The 21,281-nt window shown below is 36.7% G+C and overlaps 1 protein-coding gene across 2 annotated transcripts in view; it reads left to right on the forward strand.

Moving 5' to 3' along the window:
- The window catches only part of GPATCH2 (G-patch domain containing 2), a 127,711-nt gene that overhangs the window by 46,889 nt on the left and 59,541 nt on the right, over positions 1 to 21,281 (forward strand). The window contains exon 6 of one of the 2 annotated variants that reach the window (XM_032989440.2): positions 5,765 to 6,089. The exons of the other annotated variant lie outside the window; for it this stretch is intronic. Within the exon in view, the coding sequence (XP_032845331.1) occupies positions 5,765 to 5,866 (102 nt within the window). The 3' untranslated portion in view covers positions 5,867 to 6,089. Of the gene's footprint in view, positions 1 to 5,764; positions 6,090 to 21,281 lie in introns of those variants that run through there. 2 annotated transcript variants of the gene reach the window in all.

The following is a 21,281-nucleotide window of genomic DNA, read 5'->3' on the forward strand; positions in this document are numbered from 1 at the left end:
TGTAGTTCTGCAGGAATTTCATACTTTTGCTCTAAACAAATTTTTTTCATTATTTAAAACCAATGGCATTCAGGAGATAAGTGTTTGATTCAAAAGAGACTTTGACACAATCTGTCCGGGGAATTTGCCATATTAGTCGGTAGTATTAGCATCCTTAGTAAGAAATACAAACAAAACTTATATTAATTCATCATAACTTCATTATTAGCTTCATTTATGCTGATTGACTTATGTCCCTTATCTTATACTAAGGAAATTGTATACCTATGAATCTAGACCATAGGTGGAAATTGTTTGTTAGTTTTTTGTATATTGTTCCATTTTGAAATACACATTGAGTCTGTGTTTAAAAATAAATTAATTATGATTGTAGCCTATGATAAAGCCAGGTTGCAGCCTGATAGCTATAACAGTCAAAATAAATAATCATTAGGAATTCCAGGTCTGCCCTTTTTCACATTACCTGGAGTATTTAAAAAGATTTACAAATAGGCTGTGAAGTTAACTTCTTAAATGTCAGAAGTCCACTGACTTCGTGAGGACGGCTACATTTAACTGAGAAATTTTTATGGTTTCATTTATTACATTAAAATAGTCCTCAAGAACTAAGAAAAATACTTCTAACATAATTTAATTACATTACTTCATGGCATTCAGGTAATTGAGGTTGAAGTAAGTTATTAAGTTAATGTCACATCATACTCTTGCCTTAGTGAACTGTGCTTCAATACTGTATTTAGTTTTTTTGCCTGGTTTTGTGATTGGCTGGAAGGCTAATGTATACAACTGCTACTTCAGGACATGATCAGAGTTATAATACTGTATTCTGTATGGTATATTCATTTCCTGTCTGAGTTTTTTTCAGGCTTTCTGTAGGGAAAAAAAACAGAACAGCAATGCTAGATGTATACTCTGTCATCTGCTTAATCCTTATCCCCTTCGCATTGTCAATACTCATCTAATTCCACTTTAACAACAGTAATTGGCTGATGGAGTAGCAGATATAGATTTGTTTTCCTGATGACTCCTTGACTTTTTTCCTCTGGTAATACTAATAGAATTCCAAATCCTTACTGGTGTGATCATGTCATGAGTAGGTCAACAGTCATGTCAAGGTCCTATTGGAAACTTCATAGCCAACATCTTAATTTAGACTTAGCTATCTTTTTCTCTTGCATGTGCAATTGTAAGCAATTCTTTCAAGTATCACACTCATTCCATTATAGCACAATTCGTTTGATGCAAAGGGAAGCAGTTCTGCATGTGAATTGTTTTACTGAATTGTAGTTGGTCACACACAAATTCAGTAAGCCTGTTTCCAGGTGTGATGCAGTATCTATATTATGTCGGGATCTTGAAGGAAACAAAATATTGCTTGTTTGCTGAGATTTTCAGAGCTATTTCAGTCTTTCAGTTTAAGAAGAATTGAAATTGATATTTTTGGTTTCTAATATTGAAGGAAAACATGTCAGAAAATTTTTAATGTAAGGTCTCTGAGGTTGCCGAGTTGATCCTTCTGCTACCAGAAGGAAAAAGCTTTCCTCCTTGTTCCTTGCTTGCTTTAACTCTATCCTCACTCTTAACCCCATCTCTCACCTGCCCCAGGCCATGTGGTTCCTTCCCTACATCTTGGCACAGCTCTGAATTAATTATAAAACCCATTTCTGAGCTGCCTGAATTCACCAAAATGGGGGGGAAAAGCCCCAGACTTCTCTTTTCAGAAGAGAGCTTTTCTGATCATTTTAGTGAACCGGAAGTGACCTGGAGAAGGTCAGAAACATCAACTGACAGGAATGTATAACTGATAGCAAGATGGAAAGGGTGATGTGTGACAGCCCCTTTTAGCAGTGGTGAGTCATTTAGGACAGACTGCTTCCTGGTAGGATTTTAACTTCAGTTATTGATTATGTAAGTTAAAATTGAGTTGTTTGGAAACTTGTCTAGATTTGATGGGCTAATGATAGTCTTTCTCATCCCCATGCAACTTCATCTTTTCTGTTACCTGAAGCTTCATATTTATTTTTGGCACCAGTGTGTATCCAGTCTGGAAATGCGAAGTATGCCTCATTGCCTTTCATGGACTTGAAGCAACATTACGGAAGTTTTTGGTATTGACTTGAGTAAGAACAGAGTAGACTGCATATGCTCAAGTTGTCAGAAAAACCTGTAACAACTGATTAACACTTTTTGTCTCTTAAAGCATGTCAGATTTAATTGAGTGGTTAAGAACCAGTTTTGGCAGAGACTTAATCTCACTTAGTCTTTTGGCTAACTGAATAGTACTCAATATTGAAAGGGTGCATGCAGTCTCTTGATAGAGATTTATGCACTTGACCAAGTGCTTAAATTTTACAGGGAAACATTTAAATTCAAGTGCTTTGGTAGTCCTACATCAGAAGCAATGCCTATCTTGGGAATTACCGCTGTTAAATCAGCAAGGAATGTTAACCAGCCAGAGTCTACAACCTGGCTGCCTGCCTTATCAAAGCTCCCTCTATCCTCTGTCCAAATCCTTCACTTTGTGAAGTTGTTGACCAATTATAGTGGTCAGCCATTAACCTTTCTCTGTCTAGTGTATTAGACTGTCCTCTTAATATTTCTGCATGAGTGATAGACAGAAAGCAGAAAGGGGCAGGGATGAGAAGAAAACCCCCAAAACTGATGATTAGCTGTTTAGCAGGAAAGTTACTTTCGGTATTAGGTTTCTTGGTGCCAAGCCATGCAGGTTTTTGTCTTGCACTTTAAAGTATGGGTAGGTCCCAAAATGATTATGCATTGTGAGAATCTGCCCCAAGATTTGACATGTGCTTACAGCAACATTATTTTAGTCTAAAAACCAAGAAACTGCTTTGCTGTAAGTAAACATGCATACTGTTGATGGAAATTTTGACTATATTAATTTGATGCTTCTGGAAGAAGCAGCTGAGAAAGCATAAAAAAAAAATAGTAATCTACACTTATCTACACATGTTTTAAGTTTTTACCCTGTTCTATAACTGCAGCAAGAAATAGTAGTTTAGAATGATAATCTGTATTTTTAGAAACATGGACTGCCTAAATACCTAACCTCACAAGAATGGTGTAATACTGTGAATATATTATTTACTGGTTTGGAGGGAGTGGCTGAACTCAGCTCCCCTGTTTAAGGAAGAATTTGAAGTATTTTAGTTGAAATATTTAATTTTTCTTAAACTTGAATATATCCTTCAATGTTACTGTTTTCTGCATTAATGATATATGACAATCTAGCTATTAATCAGACTGGGATATGAATATGGCAACTAATGATAAACAGAAGTACCTTGAAATTACTTTTGTTATTAATATGAAACTCAAAACAGTCTTTTCCAAAGAACAGAAATCTGATGTGACTGTGGTACAGTTTTAATTAAAAAATGTTTTACTAGCTTCTTTCACAACCAGCATACCAGTCTCATTTCAGTCTCGTATTTTTCTTCTCATTAATCATTTTGTCTGGAAGACTGAAATAGATTGTGGTTAACTAACTAGCTGAGAATTCAGATTTGAGGAAATATCTTATTTCACTTCACCATGAGGACAGCTGAGCAATGGAAGAGGTTGCCCAGAAGGATGCGTAGTCTCCATCTTCGGTGGTTTTGAAGACCCAGCTGAATAAAGCCTTGAGTAATGTGGTTTAACCTCAGATCTGAGGAGCAGGGCATTGGGCTAGAGACCTCCTGATGTCTCTTCCCACCTGAATTACTAATTGACTCTAGCCAATGATCGCATCCTGTGATCCTACTGTATTGGAAAGTACCATATCATAACTCTCTAATTATTCTTCCTTTTTAATATACATTCAACTTCCTCATTAAATTAATTTTATCCAGCCAGTTGTCAGATGGACAAGATAATGTAACTGAGGGTCTAAGAAAGGGACCAAAAACACTTTTAGTACATACATGTGTGCTTCCTCATTACAAGCAAGTCAAGAAATAAATAAACATTTTTAAAGGTTAGCCTTTGTGCTGTTATAAAATGAGCATCCTTCTGTCAGTATATTCTATGAAATATCTTTAATATTTCATGAGGTCCTTTAAAAAGTTAGTATGAAATACTGTTTCAAACAATATTAAATAATATTACTTCAAATGATAAAATTACTGAAAAGTCTTCTTAATGTCAATAGTGTAAAAAAAAAAAAGGAAAACTTTCATTATGGTGATTGATCTGAACTTATTTACTAATGTCATTCTTTAGGGAAACGTTTTCTTGTTTGTTTGATTGTTTGTTTTAAATATATATTATGTTTACTTGTGGATGAACTTGTTGCCTTTTGGATTCTATTTCCATCTTTCTTGTTCAAGGTAGGATAAGTTAAGTCAGCAGTATGGCCTTTGTTTCAGTAAAGAACTTGAAACAGTCTAACGTGATCTTCCCGTACCAGCACCCTGAAGGTTAACAATTTATTCGGTGTCTTAAGGAGAAGTTAAGTGGAACAGGTGAACTGGCTTTTAACAGTTTGCAGTCTCTAAAAGAGGGGAGGGTAAGAGGTTGCATGTTCTTGGTTGATCCTGCTCCCTTCTACCTAATACTTTGCTGAAATTACTCTACTTGAATTTATCCACTTACTTGCACCCACCCACCCTTCGGCATTCCAGTGGTTTGAATCAACTCACTAAATCAAATAAATGTCATAGGTGGTGGAAGGTGGAAAGTGATATAAGAGGAACATAGTAAAGGATGGATTAGTAACACTGTTTCTCCTGTCTAGTCGTGGTATGGTGTTAAGCTAACTTAAGCAGTTTCTGCTAAATAAATAAAAAATTTTAAAATTCTAGATCAAGGCTAGGCCTATCCTAATCTAGGAGAGATATCTATCAAGAGAAAGGAAGCAAAAACGTTGACAGGTTTAACTATTACTATTTTAATTGGGGTAGTTCATCAGTCACTTCTAACACGTTTAAAATTAGGATTTTTGTTCCTTGTGGACTTGAGTGTCACATAGTTGTACTTGTTCTTTGTTGTTCTCTCAAAGTAATAGGTATTTTCCAAATGTAAAAAACACTGCCACAAGGAGATAAAAACATACATGCAAAGGAGATTGAGGGAAATAGTATAGCAGGGTATTTGACTGTTGGCTGGTAAATAAGAATAAGCTGATTTTTTTTTTTTTTTTTTTTAATTAACTTGTCAGTATAAATCAGCTGTATTTCCCATGGGCAGCATGGCAGATGAGGGTCTTCCAAAGGGAATTAACTCAAGGAACGGTGAAAGCTGTACAGATGAGTTCATGAAAAATGTTGTGTGCACAAGAAACAGGAAGAAGTCAAAGAACTGCTAATGCCAGGAGCATTAAAAAAAAATAAAAATAAAGAATTGTGGAATCTGGTCTCTGACAGTGGAGGAGATGGCATGGAAGAAAAGATGGGAAAATGTGTGTGGGGCATGAAAGAAGACAATGCTTGAAATAAATTATATGATTAAGAAAAAACTTGGTGAGGTTTCAGGAAAGGAGTTGGGATCTGGGCTAGATGAAAGCTAAAAAATAGAAGATAAACACTTTTGAGAACCATCAACATGGATGTTCTGTGCTGCAGAATCTCAGCCCCCTCTCAGTTTTTCAGATTGCAGAGCTAAACATCCTCCAGAGTGTGGACCCAGCTTAGTGTAAATCCAGCAGATGCTTTGAGTAGTTGCTGAAGGACTCCCCCCTGCATTTGATTTTGCTGCAAGAGAAATTAGCTGAAACACTGTTTAGGAAGAATTCTAAGTGTATCATTTAAATTACTTCTCATTTCAGTCAGGCAGAGCCCAGGACCAATCTACTGAACGCACAGGAAGACTTATGAGTTTCTCCAAGGATTTCTACGTAGGAGAAAGTTCAAGGAGAGTGGTTGTTTAGAGCTCTGTCTCGTAGTGAATTCAAGATTCTTCTATGATGTGCACAGCCATGCTTTAATTGCATTGGAGATGGTGACCAACTGCAGTGAAGGAGCTGGTTCTAGGGAAGTCGTTTCATATGGTCTCTGTCTTAAGAATTTAATTTTGGAGCCTCAACTCTTAAGTGCTAGTGTAGACAGTGGGAATTTTAAAGAGTCATCCAGAGTGCTGCTGTTAGCTGTATGTTTCAGCAATTTCATTTCCCTTCTCCTGTCATCATTTTATCCCTAACAGACCTCTCTGGTAGAGGTTCCACATTCTGTATAAAAGTATTTTGAGTAATGATATAAAATACAGTCCTTGCATATGTAAAACAGTATCATTTGTTTTATATATTAGGATACCAGCATGACTAAGTCTGTTTAGGTTTGAATGTACTTTTTTTCAGTTATTGTATTAAAAGAAACCTAAGCTTCTCTGAAGTTTTCTTTTATCAAGTGAGTTTAGGAGCTCATTTGACTTATTTGCTTGCTTGAGCCAGAATTCTTCAGAAATTTCTGTCTGTGCTTTCATACTGTCAAAACACTATTTTGTTTGCAAGCCTGATTTTTATGGTGGTATAATTAACAGACAGAGTACATTGATACAAAAAAAGACATCTACTGGTTTTGACACTGAGAATTAATTATGAAATAAAAGACAGATTTGTGCTCGGGCTAGAATTAGCCTAGCAGTTCAAAATAGAAGCAGTCACCTTGGAATCATGTAACAAAAAGTGACACCCTTTCTTTTACTATAGGCTAAATATATCTTGTGAACTTCAGATAAATCATTTGTGTGTCTGTTCTATCTGTTATTCTGTTTAATTAATTTGGAAAATAGTTGTTGCTTTCCTTTGACAAGCACAGACTTTGTGTTTGTTAAATACTTTTAAAACAAATCTCGTTATGCTTTTTGAAGTGGTTTAGATTATTATCAGAGAGGTTGTTCATTCTTTTTTTAGAAAGAGGTGACATTCAGCATATCATTGGTAGCCAATTTTAAATGAAGTAAAGTTTCAGAAGAGTATCTATAATACTGTTTTTCGAACCTTTAATTAGTTTTTGCATGTAATACCTTACACAAAGTGCTGGCATCGTATTTTGCTCTTGTTATTTGCAAGTGAACACAATTTAGATGCCTTTTAATGCACTTTTCCTTATTTTATGGCAACAAAGACTCCTCCAAATATCTCACACTGGGTAATACAGAAAAACATTGTGTTAGTGTGTTAATCTTGAGTGCACAAAGAACCACTGGAGGGTAAGAGGAGGGCATCTGTTGGATAAGCTTTCAATATGATGGGAGTGATAACAGATCTACAACTGGTCCAAAACCAGCTAATCTTCTACAGTAGATGATTAAAACCAATGCGTATCTTCTTTTCAAAATTTGTTTATTGATGCAGAGGGGAATAGCCCTGTATTTGCTTAGACAAAGAGGGAGTCTACTTTTGAGAATCCTGGCTGTTCTAAGCTGCCACAATTTGTACTAACTGCAGTGATATTTTAAATTTTTAGGCCTACATGTTCTGGGTGGGTTATTTTTGTGATGGATTGTCACGGTGATGGACGATCCCCTACTGCCTCTTCCATGTATTTGTCACTACAGTAGTAGCTGTAGTACTTTTTAGGCTTTTATAGTAAGAATTCTTGGGAAGATCAAGAAGTTATAAAGCATCTTGGAAATTTGCATAACTACTGAAAAAGCTTTTATTATAATGAAGTAGTGGTTATGAGGAAAAAAATGAAGATGCTGAGAAATCAGTTTTAGAACTCAGCAATTACTTTCTTGATGAATAACACAGGATGGACAGTTCTCGTACATTTTCTTGTTCCAGTGTAATTGACATTCCTGCAGATTGGATCTTCCTTTAGAAGATGGGGATTTCTAAACATTTAGAAAAGACTAAACTATTCATGTTGCCTACAGAAAAGGGTTTAGCAATTGTGTACATTATAAATATGACTAGCAATTAAAATATTTACAAAACAGTATGTAAACACTTTCATAGGCCACAAAGTATGGTAATTTTCAGATATTTATGCTACCTTCTGCTTAGTTGGCAGTGAGGTCACCAGCAGGTGACTGTTGATTATTCTTCAGACTTACAAAAACTAAACGTAGAGCTAGCTGATTGCTGCCAGGAAGGATGTTCTTAGGTTTTGTACATGAATGTTCAATACGCGCACTAAGGAGCTCTTTAGAGCTCTGTTCAAACTTCAACTATTCCTATGAGCTGGCAAGCATTAAGATAAGACTAGAAGTTTTAAGTTATAATGCATCCAAGTTTGTGGGAAGTTAGTTCAGGCCCACAGTCCCTTGCTTAGTATTGTTTAGGAAGTTGCATGCAGTAATAAAAAAGAAAAAAAAAAAATAAAAAATCCTCTGTGTGCACATTTTCCGAACATTAACAAAAGGCATGACAATCTGGGTTTAAGTCTTTGGGTCTGTTATATGCCCAAATTTGTTCTATTTAACAATGGTTCTATTAAACACTGTGTATTACTTCAGTTACCAACATGGGTAAAGTTTCATTTGGACTTAGATATGTATATATTAATGTATTTTTCCTGAAATGAAGGACATCGGGGATTTTGGTGTCAACTATGGGAACGAAATGAATGTGGAGTGGAATCAGTCCCTTGCTCATTAAATCCAAAAGCACCTGCCATATTATTATTTGGCTGTAAACCAAGAAAAGAATGGTTTAGTTAAAACTGGGGGGAGGGAGGAAAATCACTTAAATTTATACAGCTTTCTGAAAGTTACTGGAACTAAAGTACTTGGTGATGTAATGTATGAAGTCAAAGAGTATTTTGCTATGCTGGAGAAAACTAATGGAAACATTCACTTGGGGTAAGACAAATGGTATTAAATGAGAAAACACACCATGAATTGCAAATGGAGCTGAGTTAATTTGTTGCTACAGTAGTGTTGCCCTACTGTTAAATGAAGGCTGTGTAATTATCTTGCTGGCAGAGATAATGTCAAAACCTCATTTCTCCTTACATGCCTCATTTTTACACGAGGGCTAATTGAGCTGCAAGGTGACAACTGATTATATATGGCTATCATCAGGTCCTCTTGCTCAATTTGCAAATAATGTTATCTTTTTTAAGTGATGATTTTTATCACATGTCAAATTAAGGCATTAAAAAACTTTTTAAAGCTATTTTAGTAATTTGTAGCATTGCATTTCTGTCACCATTTTATTTATATTTTTCAGCATTAATGAATTCTTCCTCTAGGATTCTTGACATCCATTTTATTCCCATCTCTTTATTTAAAGCACAGACGCACATGTACTAGTCAATTTTTCATGTCTCCTGATCATTATGAATGAAAGGGTGCTTTATAATCCCAAATATATTAAGTTTTCTTTAACTTTTCTATTGGGTTTCTTGTTTATTGCAAATGCCACTGAATAATTTTTAATAGATGTCTGATTTAAAGCTTTTCTTTATGCCTTAGGAAACCCAAGTATGCTGTGTCAAATAAAAGCACCATTACCTCTCTACCTGTCGACTTCATGAATACCAAGAGGCCGCTTCACTTTGTGAATATAGAACTAAATGCTAACGCCATTTGGCCTAATGCTTTTTCTTGATCTGCTTGGTCTCTGTTTTACCCATAGATTCAGTGCAATTTCTTTTCAAGATCTCTAAAGTTTTTTAATTCTAGCTACATTCACAAAAATAAACATTTCATTTTGCACTCCACTAATGTAAAGGAACAACCTGGATTTCCATGTTCCTGCCCAAAAGTGCTGAGCTACAGAAGCAATGTGTGAAATTAGAGTTAAGCACATGCTTGGAAAAAGAGAACTTTCAAAATCTGGCACTAATCCTGAAAAAAACAAACAAACAAAAAAAACCAAAAACAAAAAAACCCCACACCCAACTTTTTTGCAACTCTTCACAAATTTCTTATGTTATTTGTGAATAGTGTTCATAAAGTTTATACAATATATTTGTCAAAGAATCTAGTCTGAAATGATCTTGGTATATTGACTACACTTGCCCCTTGCAGATACAACTTGGACTTAAGTGGAACCTGGAAAGTTGGATACCCATGTAATGACTGTCTTGTGTTTCAGAGTACTCAGACTCCTATCAGGAAGTTGACTGTAGTCTAAATGATATTTTATAACAAATTTAAAATAGGAAAATGTTTTAAATTGTAAAGTGAAAAAACAGACTCAGATGGTTTGTGTTGCATTAAATACATTTCAAAAATAAAACGTCATAATTTATAACTGATTGAAGTTTAATAATGTGAGACCGCTTGTTTGCTAAGCCCCTATACTTAATCAGGATTAAAAGCAAATGTACACTTTTATTCTCAGATCTTTTATTAAATTTATATGTATTTTTAAGTAGATTTACCTCTTCATTTGACATGAAGTTCAGCCCTGACTTGGCTTTTAAACAAGTGAAATAATGATGCAAGACTGTTTAAATAAACCGTCTCCTATTTTACTTTATACTAGGCAATAACAGAATAAAATTTTGCTTTGGAATTAAAAACCTGAAAGGTGTTTCAGTATTTTCTTATACCGACATGCTTTTCCAGACTATTTGTATCTTGTAGTGTAGGAAATATACTCCTCTTTATTGGAAACCTCAGGACTGAGACCTTAAATCATTTTATTTTACTAGATAGTTCTGCATTTGGAAATTAAATGATACAACTTTAAAAAAAAAAGAAATTACTCCAAAACAATTCTCTGTCTCTTGCGTGTCTGACATCAGGGGAAAAGGGGAAAAAAAAAATCAGAGAGCTTCTCCTGGATGAAAGGAGTTACTTGAAAGTGAAATGTGCAAATCCATCAGTGATATTTTAATAATGCTGGGTCATGTTGAGTTCTGAATAATTTAATCATTTGGTGTATGTTTGCACTTCTGTATGAGACTTTGTTGGAAAATACCTTTTTAATGACTGACTTGAATCCTGAACTATTTTTTTAATAACCTCAATGTTCATGTGATAGTTCTGTAAATCTGAGAGTATATAGTAAGTTTATACTTATTAAATTCTTCATAAATATAACACAGTTCTCCCTCATGAAATATAGTTAACATAGGAACTGAAAAGATACTGCTGATCTAACAATAGCAGAAAACTTAACTTTTTTCTTGGATTTAATCAGCATATATAACCATTAAACAGGTCAGAGTTACATTTTATTTTTTGAAAGTTGCTATTTTTGAAAGACTTCTAGGTAGAAGCATTTCTGATGCATTTACTTACTACTTACTGTGAGGTCCTAGTTAACCCTCTTTACTGATGACCTTCAGCCCAGCTTAAGCCTGAAGAGAATTTTATTTTTTTTCCTTCATCAAGCCTCTTGACTAAAACCATAACTTGTTCCTTCCCACCTTAAATGACTGCCTGTAATGAACAGCAGAAGCATTACTCTTGGTTTACATATGTTGAGTTTTAGGGGTTTTAGAGTATTGTGGACATGAGCGAAATTGACAGGTTTTCTTAATAATATATCCTTGATTGCTAATAGAAGAGAAATCCATGCCTTACAAGATTTTCACTTCAGACAAAAGTGATTCTTCTAATAATGAAAAAAAGAAGATTGAGAGTATTATAATAAAACTAGCAAATATTTCAGTAAGTAGTGGGAATGGAGGAGCTGATGAAGAACCAGTGGTGTTTTCTCAAGACAGCATTTATCTACTTGAATATTTACCAATACTGCAGAAAACTTCAGCAGTGAGTAACCAATTTCCGCTCTTAAAATATTTATGCAGTAAGAAACCCATGGTAAAAGTACATGATTCCTTGCAAGGAATTATTCTTCTTAAGTAGCTTATTTTTGTTTTGTTTAACATTAGTACATTGGGTATCGTGTTGTTTTGTAGTCTCATGAAAGCCTGTCTGAAAAGTACACTCCCATTGTACTTAACATTAATTCTTTATAGATACATAAAATAAATATTAATTTACAAATACAGAAGGCTTATGGTACTGACGGCATTCTGAAGCAGGTGTAAAGTTTTATTATGCTGTTAAAGAATTAGAATTTCAGGGATGCTCTTAAGTGTGTGTATTCTGTAACTACAAACAATCTGGCATTTCAAAATGTCCAAGATACTGGTTCCAAACATACAAGGAGTAACATCAGTGGTATCTGCTGCAAGTGCTCGTAGGGACTGCAGCTCTGCTGCAGAGCTCTGTGGATGTTGGGCTGCCCGAGCTGGTGACCTCATAATTTCCAGAAGCAGGTGGAGGTGGCAATTATAGCTGTGGCCACTATTTTGAACCTTCTGTAGTAGGTGATGAATTGTAAATGGCTAGACCCAGTGCACAACAATAAACTCAAATAAATCTTCAATGTGTAATAATGACAAGACTGAAAGACTGGCAGTTATAACAAGGCTGCTGTTGTCACCCACTTTACTGTAGCCTTGATATCCATCATTATCAGCTGGAGCTAGCTCAAGAGTCGGACAAGAAGGTCTGAAGAAGGATGAGTTGTTTGCGCTGAAGCGTCCAGCAGGTCCCATCTGGCAGAGAGTAAATGGGATTTTTTTGCCTGTTCACTGGGCCAGAGCTGTCCATCATTTTGGGCAGATATCTGATCACTTCATGCTGTGGGACAATATGGCTTTGTGCTGTTTGGTACAGCAATGGCAATTAAAATAACTAAATTTTTCATTTATTTCAAGCTTCTGTTTTACCTTAGCCGAAGGAGATACTAAGAAGCGATCTTTACATTAACAGAGCTCTTTATTACTTTGAGTCAGGAAATCAAGTTAGACCAGTCAGTGTCAAATTACTGAAAACTTTAAGGTGATAATGCAAAAGGATTTAGAAATACATGTAAGATTGAGTTTTGTGTCTGTGTTTTACCAGTATCATGCTTTAGACTACCTGAAAATATCAAAATAGAACACAATTTGGCAAAAATGCAGAAGCATCAGAAATGCTACTACAGAAGTAGCAAGTTTGCTTAGCCCTCAGCAAGTTTCTTGTAATTACTATAAATCCTAATTGTTTTAATGCATCTGAACTTGATACTTTTCTCTGGGAAGAACAACTCTGCTGGGTTTACATCAGATGTGTAGCTTTCAAATGTGTGTATCAGACAAGCATGAAGAATTATTCCAGAAAACGTTGTACACCAGGAATAAAATGTGAAAACTGAATCCTGCTTAGTTTAACATGGCAGCTTATATAATATTCGTTTGATCTTTAGACTTTTCAATTAGATCATAGGATTAATCAACATAACATGTTAATCATCGAATCACAGATTGATTCCCCACCCACCCTTTAGAGGTGCAGTACTTCTTCAACAGAAGACAGTTGAGTTTATTGAATAATAATTTATGAAATCAATATAACTGCACTTGGTAAATTTGTTTTGTACTTGTATTTTAAGTTATTTAGTTACAAGAAAAACAATTCCATCAGATGCCATCATTTTAAAATTAAGGTGATTTTATTAGAGGTTAGAATTCTATAGTATCTAGATTGCAAGCTGCTTAACAGCAGTTTCTTCTGTAAAGCTGTCTTATTTTGCATTCAGGGTAGGTTCTTACAAAGCTTAATCCCGGCTTTAAAAGATTCAAAGTTGTGAGGTGATGCATTAGATATGTAGAGTCAGGTATTCTTTTAATTTTAAGAGTATTAAGTGCAATGGGAGAATGTTATTTTAGCTTGTACATTCTTTTATTTATATTTCAAAATTGTTATACTTTATACATGCCTCAGCTGTGTGATTATAGTTATTTTACAAACATTTTAATGTCTATGATGATTAAAAGTCTTTTGAGATTTCCTTCCTTCTATAATGCAGGTTCAATAGCTGGTGTCCAGGCCAACTGACATACCATCATTCATTTTTTTCTTTATTTCATAATAAATCTTTGAAGCCTGGAGGCATCAGACCCATGCAGATTTCTCTGCATTTTAGTGTCTTGACGGAATAACAACTTCCAAATTTAAAGTAGTGGCATATTGTATTCTATCTCTATAGACTTGGCTCAAAACAGCAGTAGCCACATGAAAATATATGTCAAGAACACTGTTTTCTCATATTGGAATTTAGGCAATTTGTTTTCAGTCAGAGAGCTGTTTCTAACCTATTTTTGGAGCCCCTCTGTGGCCTGACCATACGTTCTAACATAATTTATGGTGGCACTGTAACATATGGACTTTTCATCATTGTCCAGCTGAAATCCTCTGTTGGACATGGATGCTACCCTCATACACAAGCTCCCAAGGCAGGTATTTTAGAGTGCTGTTTAGTTTTGTGTAAGCTGAATTCATCAGTGTGTCTAGTGTGGTGTCAGGGTTGTTCTGTGATTTTTTTCTTGTTAACAATAGTAAGATATTTCTTGTGTGTATTTTATCTGCAAATTGTCAATTAAATTTGGAATTTTTTTTATCAGATAAACTAATTCCTGATGAGCGTGAACATCATGAGACCCCAAAGCTTCAGGTACACATTGGGCTAGGCAATACAGAAATAGAAAGTAAAAGTAATCCTAGACCCAGGAAGCGTTACAATTTTAAATACATAGAACAGGAAAAGCAGGAAGCAAAAAGTTTCTCTCACAAGTACTGATACCTTGTGACTGAAACAATATTGTGTTTATAATGGGTATGTTTTATTTCTATTGCTTTTTGGTAGGATTGAGTTGGTTTTTGGATGTGAGAGCATGAATTGAAGGAGGAGGGAAAACAGCAAGGGACTAGTATGGGGAAAAACAAAGGAAGGATAGTAAAATGGAATGGGAAGAATTTAGAGACAATTCACTGAACATAACTAAATTGAAAGAAATAAGAGAATTTTTATGAAGTGCTTTTGGTTTTCTTCCCTGTAAGAACTGATGTAGCAAATGGTATGCAGGTTATATTAAGAATTTTGTGGCACTAACTGGGAACTGTGAAGTGATATAAATACTAAGAGTTAAATAATATTTATTAATGTGGTCTAATATTCACCTTAATTGTTATAAAATCTTTCTCCATATACCTGTGCTTCTTAAAGTCTGTGTCCCACCTAATTGAACCGCCAAGAGATATTAAAAATAACTTAAGTTTAAAGAAATATAGTTGTCTTCATTCCCTAATTTTTTTTCTTCTTGATATCTTTGTTTTCTATACCTACTAAATCTTAATGGCACTGTTGGAATATGAAGTATATTTGTTGATTTGAGTTTTTATTGTCAGCAGTATGTATCCAAAATGTGGGTTTATCTTTCTGTTGACTAATGACTGACTTGTTTACTGCTAAGAGGATAGCAAGACTCAAAAGATGTAAACACCTACAAACGACACTTCAAATAAATTTTTTGTTGGCTTCTAGTTGCTAAAGAAAAATAGAAATAGCAATTTTTTAAAAAATCATTTGTTCCATTCCCTAGTGTCATATTCAGTGTATGTGTAGGTCATTGGGCATTTCAACCTCAGGCCAAAAAAGTCACACACTGAAAGGCACAGAATTAGCAAATGCAGAGATAGGACTGAAACCCAGTTTTCCTTGCAGAGCTTAGGCATTTGAGGCAGGGTCATAGGGCAAGTTCTATTCCTGACACAAAATTTAAATTTCAGAGCCTTCTCATGGGAAGTGTACCTAAAGCTGCACAGGCATCCCTAGAAACGGTGCCAGTGGTGGTGGTGGCAGAAGCATCATCCATTCTCTGCATACCTCCTTACCACTTGTCGTACTGATCGGGGTGAGTGCAACCTCCAAGTTCATTGCAAAGCTTTCTAAGCCACATCTTGCAGCTCAACTGACAGGTCTCTAATAAACAGCGTAGAGTCCTGTGTGTGCACACCATTCTCTCTTGCTATTGATGTGTCACTGATCAAAATAGAAAGTAGGACTTGTGGGCAGGAAACAAAGCAAGCAAGGATGTACACTGTTGGTTGAACTCCTAGATTTCCCTTCTGGAATTACTTCTGGGGTTTCTTCAATGACTGTCTGTTATAATGTCTGAATCTACATATAGGACTGTTTATAAATACTTAACTTACCCTTCGGTAATAAAAATATATTTTTTTACAAATACAGCAGTTTTGCACACTAATTCAAGAGTTAGAAAGTGACTGTGTAGCTTGTGTAGCTGCAAAAGAGTTGGCTTAGAATCACAGAGGTGTGACACTTTGTGATGGGAAGAAATTCCCAAGTTCTTTTCCAACTGAAATTTGAGCATACTTCATATCTAATTTGAGAAAGAAAAGTAATCTGGATTAATACCTTTGAAGGATTTTCAAGCTTTCCTATAGCTAGTGCTTTGATAACCCTGCACCTTCTTCAGTTTGATTATCTGGCTAGATTTTCATTTTTAAAAAAACAAACAAAAAATGGCCTCACAAACAGAAAAAGCTCCAATAATACTCTGTAATTAATTTTGCATCAGAAATCTGAACTATAGTACTGTCTACTAATAGAATCCATTAATGCACTTCATTTGTAATGAAGTTTTCATGTTAATATGGTGGAATTGTCATACTGCAGTGGGGGATTCTGAAAACTTTTGTGTGTGAAAGTGTCAGTGGTCTCACAATCAGCCAAATACTGGTGGTTACACTAATGTGCTTATCACTTATCATACTGTAATGATGTTATTCTCTCCTACAGCTACAGTTCCCTGGATTTTTTTACACAGCAGATCTTCTAGTGTGTAAAGAATTAGTACAAGAAAACCATTTAAATTCATAATTTTGTTCATAGAAACCTACTGTGTAACAAAATTTATGATGGAAGCAGTTTCTGGCAGGTGCTTTTTGTCTGTTCTCAGTGGTATGAGATACATTTCAACTCAGTACCTTGAACACTCTCAAACTTTCCTTGCAACAATTAATTCTATTTTAAACTGTTCGCTGCTTGATCTTCATACCATAAAAAATAAAATTGCTCAGGGTTTTGAAACATGATAACAATCATGCCAGTCCAAGAACCTTCAAACAGATGTATTCCTGCTTTGTATGATTTGTTCCAGTAGTGCTTACATTTAAAAAGCAAATAATTCTAACCTAAGAGTACATGGAAACAATTAAGTTAGTACCTCATTTGGTCCATTTTGTACAGATATATTGCAGCTCAACTTAGTTTTTCTTTAATATGGTAGAGCAAAAGCACCTTTTATAATATGAGCATTTCTACACTAGGAACTATTTTGAAAATCTAAACTAGTTTCATTATAAAGCTCAGACTCTTACTCAGATATCACTACTGAAATTTTTTTATCACATGACTGCTCTGTCATTTCTACTGTTTGACTTTTCAGACAGTATATTTTAGAGGAAAAACATTCCATCATTTAAATCTGTGATATGAACTGGTTATTTGGATGTAATCCACAAGATAAATTATGAAAGACTCTGGAATATCTTAAAATGGTCTTTCATAATTTCAAAGTTTTTAGAAAGCGTGTGTAATAATACATAATTGTATAATTGCACATCTTAATTATTATATTTCTTACTAGCAAGTTATATGTATTTGCACTAATTATACTACCAAAATGTTTAATTAGTAAATTATAGTTGCATATTGGGCGGCCTCTAATCTGCCAACTGAAAGCAAGTTTGTAGCTAGCATTCTACAACTGTAGCTTTGTTTAAAATATATTTAACATTTAAATGATGATATACTGTTGTGGTGGTCTCAGTTGGAACAGAAATAACAAAAATGTCTGAGAAAATTATTCATGATATAGCTGAAGACAGGATAGGGATATAACAGCAGATGGAACACTAGAAAGAATTTAGTATACAGTATTGGATTTTAATTGTTATAGCAAAGCACAAATAAAACCAGTTTTTATGACAAGACATTATCCATAATTACTCTTCATCCTCACCTCACACAGTCCTTCACTGTCACTTCTAATATTCCAGTATCCCATCTGGGCTATCATAGAATAGTTTGGGTTGGAAAGGACTTTAAAGACTATCTAGTTTCATCCCCCAGCCATGGGCAGGGGCACCTTCCACCAGCCCAGGCTGCTCAAAGCCCCGTCCAACATGGCCTTGAACCCTTCCAGGGAGGGGGCAGCCGCAGCTTCTCTCAGCAACCTGTGCCAGTGCCTCACCATCCTCAGAGTGAATTTCTTCCTTCTATCTAATCTAAATCTACCCTCTGTAAGTTCAAGACCTTTACCCCTCCTTCTGTTACTATACTCCCTGATAAAGAGTCCCTCCCCATCTTCACTGTAGCCTGCTTTAAGTACTGGAAGGCCACTATAAGGTCTCCCCAGAGCCTTCTCTTCTCTTCCCCGACTCTCAGCCTGTCCTCATAGGGAGCTGCCCCAGCCCCCTGATCATCTTTGTGGCCTCCTCTGGACCTGATCGAGCAGGTCCATCTCCTTATGTTGAGGGCCCCACAGCTGGACACAGCACTGCAGGGGGGTCTCACAAGAGCAGAGTAGAGGGGGAGAATCCCCTCCCTTGACCTGCTGGCCACACTTCTCCTGATGTAGCCCAGGACAGAGTTGGCTTTCAGCGATGTGGGTGCACATTGCTGGCTCGTACCAGTTTCCATCCGCTACTACTCCCGCGTCCTTCTCTGGAGGGCTGCTCTCAATCCCTTCATCCTCCCAGCCTGTATTTGTGCTTGGGATTGCCCCGACCCATGTGCAGGATGTTGCACTTGGCCTTGTTGAACTTCATGATGTTTACACAGGCCCACCTCTCAAGCCTGTCCAGCTCCCTCTGGATGGCATCCCTTCCCTCCAGCGTGTCGACCACACCATAGAGCTTGGTGTCATCAGTGAACTTGCTGAAGGTGTGCTCAATCCCACTGTCCATGTCTCCCAACAAAGATGTTAAACAGCGCTGGTCCCCACGCCAACCTCTGAGGAGCACCACTTGTCACTGCTCTCCAGCTGGACAGTGAGAAGTTCACCACAACTCTTTGTGTGCGACCATCCAGTCAGTTCCTTATGCACCAGGTGGTCCATCCATCAAATCCATGTCTCTCCAGTTTAGAGGCAAGGCTGTCACACAGGACAGTGTCAAATGCTTTGCACAAGTCCAGGTAGATGATGTCAGTTGCTCTTCCCACATCCACCAGAGCTGTAACCCCATCATAGGAGGCTACCAATTTTGTCAGGCACGATTTGACCTTAGTGAAGCCATGTTGGCTGTCATAAAACACCTCCTTATTTTCCACATGACCTAGCATAGATCTGTTCCATGATCTTGCTGGGCACAGAGATGAGACTGGCTGGCCTATAGTTCCCTGGGTTGTCTTTTTTCTTTTTAAAAACAAGGGTTGTTGCCCCTTTTCCAGTTAGTGGGAACTTTGCTAGACTTACATGGCTTCTTGAATATGATGGAGGCTTAGCCACTTCATCTGCCAGTTCCCTCAGGACCTGCAAATGCATCTCATCAGGTCTCATGGGCTTGTGCACATTCAGGTTCCTTAGACGTTCTCAAACCTGATCTTATCCTACAGTGGGTGATTCTTCATCCTCCCAGTCCCTGACTTTACCTGTCTATCTGTCTTCTATCTGTCCATAGAGGGCTTCATCCACTCAGTCTTCCTGGTTAGGTGGCCTGTTGCAGACCCAACTATAACCGCTCCTGTCCCTGGCTTCCCTTTAATCCTGACCTGTAAATTCTCAGTCGGTTCCTCATATGTCCCCAGGCCGTACTCCATGCACTCCAGCTGGTCACTGACATAGCAAGTGACCCTCCCTCCTCATCTCCCCTGCCTCTTCTTCCTAAAGAGCCTGTATTCTTCCATTCCAGCACTCCAGTCATAGGAGCCATCCCACCATGTCTCTGTGATGCCATTAATATTGTAGTCCTGTAGGCATGCACACGTCTCTAGCTTCTCTTGTTTATTCCCCATGCTTGGTGTGTTTGCATAGAGGCATTTAAGTTGGGCCCCCATGAAGCTGACTTACTGGCTGGAGCTCCTTTGTGCTGCTCCTCAGCTGTTCTCCTGCTTCCCTGTGATCCCTCTCCAGTTTCTGGGCATTTATTGCTGCCACTGGCGTCAAGCTGGTAGGAGTCGGATGGATTGAGTTTCTCTTCCCCTGGCAAATTTAGTTTAAAGCTCTCTTTACCAGCTTGGCAAGTTTATGACTGAAGATGCTTTTATTTATTTTTAATATATATGGCACTCTCTTATTTAATCACTGTGGAGAATGCTCCTAGCCTTTGTCATATCAGTCAATAGCGTGTGTCAGCTTTGACTTAGCTTGCTTTCTAAATCGTGTTATTTGTCTGTCTTACTAAGAAACAGCCTTTCTTTTCCTGTCTTTGTAGTTTTACTCTTTTGCTCAGGGTCCCATCTTTCTGCATTTTCAGTTACAGTTTCTTGTCTAGCCTTGACAAAATCATTCTTGCATGTTTATATGCATTTAGAACGAAGATTGTTTTCTTAGCTGATTGTCTTTGCAGTGTCATCCTTCCACTGCCTTCCCCTTCCCAATTTTTTCAAACTTAAGGCACTTTTCTTTCTCTTAAGATCCTTCCAGATTTGTTTTTGTAGCAAGTGATCCAATACAGCAACATATCTGAGTTAAAAATGTGGTTTAAGAGTCACACCTTACTTTTGGGGAATTTATATGTGGGTAGTTGTTTTTTTCTCTTGTGCTGTGTAGCTCTGTGTATAAGGTACTGAGATTACAATTTCAGTTTACTGCCTTTTGTTTCTTCAAATACCCCTAATATAAATGCAGTCAAACTGTCACCTTAACACCAGAAGCAGTTGCTCCAGTACAATGATGTGGTGGTCTTGCTTGTATTGTCAGTTACCTTCTGTTTGAAACCACAAAGTCAGTTCTTGGATGTTTTTCTATAAAGCTGAAGAATCTCCCTCCCTGGGGCCTCCCTATGCATTTTGCTCCAGTGGTCCGTGATCTTGTCCTCGGAAGGTTGATTTTTTCTTCTTTAACCTAAATCTACCTTCTTGCAATCTTGAATTTATTACTCTAATAATCATAAATTACAATTTATATGCTTTTCTTTGTAGTAGTTTACTGTCTTTGAAGCACCCTGTGTGTCATCCTTTCCCTCTAATCTTCTTCACACTAAGCCAGCAGTATGGTGAGTTAAGATATGAGGAACCAAAGTCCTATCACCATTTTTCAGTCAGTGTGTTCCTAGAAGGTGTCCACTTCATGAGATTATTGGTTGTTTCGTAGCACGCAGCTTCCTCTGCTTTTTATAAGAAGTGGCAGTAAAAGACTGGAGAAAGCCCTCACTGTGACAGTTTTACAAATGTCAGTCCATCCCCTTGAACAGAGTTTTGATAAACCACTATTTTCCTAGGAGGACAGATGGGAGTTTAACGAAATAATTCAAAGTCGCAAAAAAAAAAAGCAGCCTCTTTCAAGAGGACAGCTTGAGAGCTGTGAAAACTGATTTGTCTGTACTTGCCACAGTAGCAACTTTCACATATCTGCTGTGACTTA

This window comes from Tyto alba, unplaced genomic scaffold (assembly GCF_018691265.1).
Source record: "Tyto alba isolate M040663 unplaced genomic scaffold, T.alba_DEE_v4.0 Super-Scaffold_16, whole genome shotgun sequence".
NCBI classification, from domain to species: domain Eukaryota; kingdom Metazoa; phylum Chordata; class Aves; order Strigiformes; family Tytonidae; genus Tyto; species Tyto alba.